The sequence below is a fragment of the Chenopodium quinoa genome, unplaced genomic scaffold (assembly GCF_001683475.1).
Source record: "Chenopodium quinoa cultivar QQ74 unplaced genomic scaffold, ASM168347v1, whole genome shotgun sequence".
Classification (NCBI taxonomy): domain Eukaryota; kingdom Viridiplantae; phylum Streptophyta; class Magnoliopsida; order Caryophyllales; family Amaranthaceae; genus Chenopodium; species Chenopodium quinoa.
The window spans coordinates 1-3,168 of NW_018743683.1; the positions used below are offsets into that span (position 1 = coordinate 1).

General features: G+C 41.4%; 1 protein-coding gene across 1 annotated transcript; it reads left to right on the forward strand.

The window, feature by feature from the left end:
- The first annotated feature begins 663 nt into the window (after window positions 1-663).
- On the forward strand, window positions 664-1,633 carry LOC110683618 (secreted acidic protein 2-like). Its single transcript, XM_021860009.1, has 3 exons — window positions 664-1,057; window positions 1,153-1,232; window positions 1,343-1,633. Exons 1-3 carry the CDS (start codon window positions 664-666, stop codon window positions 1,631-1,633), a joined length of 765 nt encoding a protein of 254 aa, XP_021715701.1.
- Window positions 1,634-3,168: the final 1,535 nt, after the last annotated feature.

The window sequence follows — 3,168 nt, forward strand, 5'->3', positions numbered from 1 at the left end:
GGAAGAAAGTAGTTATTGGAAGGTTCTTTGGGCCCACTCCTCCTTGTCGTGCGATCGTTCAACAGATGGTCGATACTCAGTGGCTCTCACGAGGTAATGTTATTGTTCATCGTACTGGTTGTCATTATATTTTTGCATGCTCAAATTTAGCAGACGTAGAGGCGTTACTTGAACAACACACTTTCGTTTTGGATGGTCGTATTTGCAATAGTCGGAAGTGTAATAGGTATACCGTCCTTGCCAAGGTTCATTTTGATATGACTAGGCTTTGGATTCGAGTGTATGGGCTTCCGTTTTAGCTTCAAGACCCAAAGTGGGCGGTTGAAACCCTTAAACTCGTAGGTTTAGTCGAAAAACTCTCGAATATGATGGGGATGGCCTTTTCTGATGAGCTTGAATTTCGGGCAAGTTCTAGTGGATCTTTCTAAACCTCTAGTCCCTAGGTGTTTTGTCCCCGGTGAATTTGAGCCTATTAAGATTTATTTTCAATACAAAGGTGTGTTTATATTTTGTAAAAAATGTGGTGTTGTGGATCATTTTAAAGAATTCTTCCACTCTTTGGATTATGTGGCTGCTAGAAGAATTCAATCTTGTTTGGAGGCTTTTGAGGCTCAAGGATTAACAGTGCTCTATATTCCAAATACAAGACCCTTATATACCAATATGGTTGAGGGACAGCAGAATGTTTTTACAAATCGAAATACAAGGGTCAATCTTCTGATTTTAGCGCAAGATTTTGAGTATGATGACAATAGCTCTGGTAATGATGATGATAATTTGGAAGGTGATAATGATGATGATAATCTTGATGCGGATGGTGATGATGAGCCTCCTGATGATGATCAAAACGGAGTGGATAATCATGATGCTGACGCTAATAGCGAACCTGATATCTCCGACAATTCTAACGACAACTCTTCGAGTGCCGTAGATAACCATCAGCCAAATGGACATGGAAATGTTGTAGCTCCTCATGGTGATGATAATGATAATATTGAACCAGAATTTATTCCGATTAATGGGGTGTATCAAAATGGATATATGTTTCATTTAATAGGTGGTTCCTCTTCCTCACCTTCGGAGGCTCTGCTTTCGTGTCTGTTAAAGAGAAAGATAGCTTTACTTCATGTGAAACTGACCCTATAACTCCAGAATCTTACCATAACCAGGCTTCAACAAGGTATAGGGATGACAATTTAGCTGAAGAAAGGCTGGCAGAGGCGCTTAGAGCGGTAATTCCGTCAGGGGAACCTTATGCTCCCTTTACAACTCGTGCAAATTCTAATGATGGTGGGGGATTTTGTATGTCTGCAGCTCTTGAGGATAGTTTTCTGACGGATAGTTCGGACTCAGGCTCTACACCTCCGGGTTCACCTCAATTAATTCTCTTAATTCGGACTCTTCAATTTCTGCGAAGTCTGATAGTTCGTCGCCAATGGATATTGAGGTTGCTTTTCATTTGGCGACACTCTCTCTAGTTGACCATACCTATGATGCTGGTGCTGCAATGAATGCTCTGCCAATTGCCTTCACTCGAGCACCCCTTCCACATCATGTGCAGCCGCAAAAATTGGCCTACACACCAAAGCTAATGCTGCTACTACAGCCTGTGCAACAACTTCTGCCTTGCTAGCTGAGCTGCCACAACTTGCTTTCTACTGCCCTGCACTCGATGGCAGCAGCTACTGCTCAGCACTCCGAACCCATTGCTGCTACTGCCTTTGCAGCAACTTCTGCTGTGCCAGCAACACTGCATCCTGCTGCTTCTACTCACTTGCACGCGAAGGCAGCAACTACTGGGATGCATTCACTAGGTTCTCCTACTGCTCACTGCAAGCGTGAGTCCTCACCGAGGTCAGACTAGGTCAGGGAAAGGAAACGGAGTCAGCAAACCCCTTTTATACGGTGTAAGTCTTGTGATCAATTACCCTTCTTTGGGTACGCAGGTTCTTCTTGGTCACAAAAACGTCGCAAAGTAAAAACCTTGAATTTATATGGTAAAGGTGGCTACTTATTTTTCCCATCTCCACCCCCACATTTTTCTTCCACAGGGAAAGTGTTTCTCTGATATTTCGGTGGCACCAAACTTGGGGTTTCATAGTGCTTCTTCAAATGGTTTTTAGAATGCTGAATTTTACAAAGCAAATAAGCTTCATACTTATAGCAAAAGAAAGCATACAGATTGCTGGGTTTCCTCGACACTTAAATACCAAAAGCTGGCTACTTTGGATGCATCTTCCGGTTTGGGTTCTAGCTTTAATGGCACTGTACGTTCTGCTACTTCAGCTTCTGGTTTCTCAAGCAACCTTGGTTTGGCGGCTGGCCCTTCATAGTCCCCCAAGGTTTTATGAAGCTTACGACTTGAATTGTTGGGGAATAAATGACCTAACCTCTCCTAAGCTTCCCTATGTTTTGTGGTTACTACACTCTTTTGCTCCTAACTTTTCTTTTTCTTTGTGAAACTAAAGTTTCCGTATCAGTAGTGACTAGCTTACTTAGTACTTCTAGTCCTACTTCGATTTTTGGGGTTGATTCGGTTGGTACTAGTAGTGGTTTAGCGGTTTTTGGTTATGGTTCGAATGATGTTTCTTTTTGTTTTTTGTTGTTCCAATGTTGTACTCCGTAATATAATACTTTATAACGGATATATTAAATGTGTAATGTTTGGTTATGGTGCGCCTGTTGTAGAAGATAGACCTTAGGTTTGGAGTTTAATTCTTGATTTACTTGTATAGCTCCTAATTGAGCACCATCACGATAGATTGGACGAGTCAAATGTCATTAAGGGTTGGGATTCCTTTATTGATTTTAGACTCAAATCGAGTCTACTTGCTACCCCTTTAGAGGGCCGGCATATACTGATGAGTGACATTTATGGCACTCATAGGGTAGTGTTTTAGGTTATTTTCACTATATTTTTCATGCTTTTCTTTTATCATTTTTGTCATTTCTCCTTTAGTTTCTCTATTTATTCTTTCTTCGTGTTTTACTTTCCTTTATGTGCTTTTCTTTGTGTTTTCCTTTTATATTGCTCTTTTTATCTTCTATTTCCTCTCTTTGGTTTCTTTTGTAGGTGCTTAAGGACTTAGCTTCGCAAAGGATTCAAGAGGAGAAAAAAGAGCTAAGCAAAGGAGGTTCAAGCCTCTTGGAGAGGGCTCGGAGAGGGCG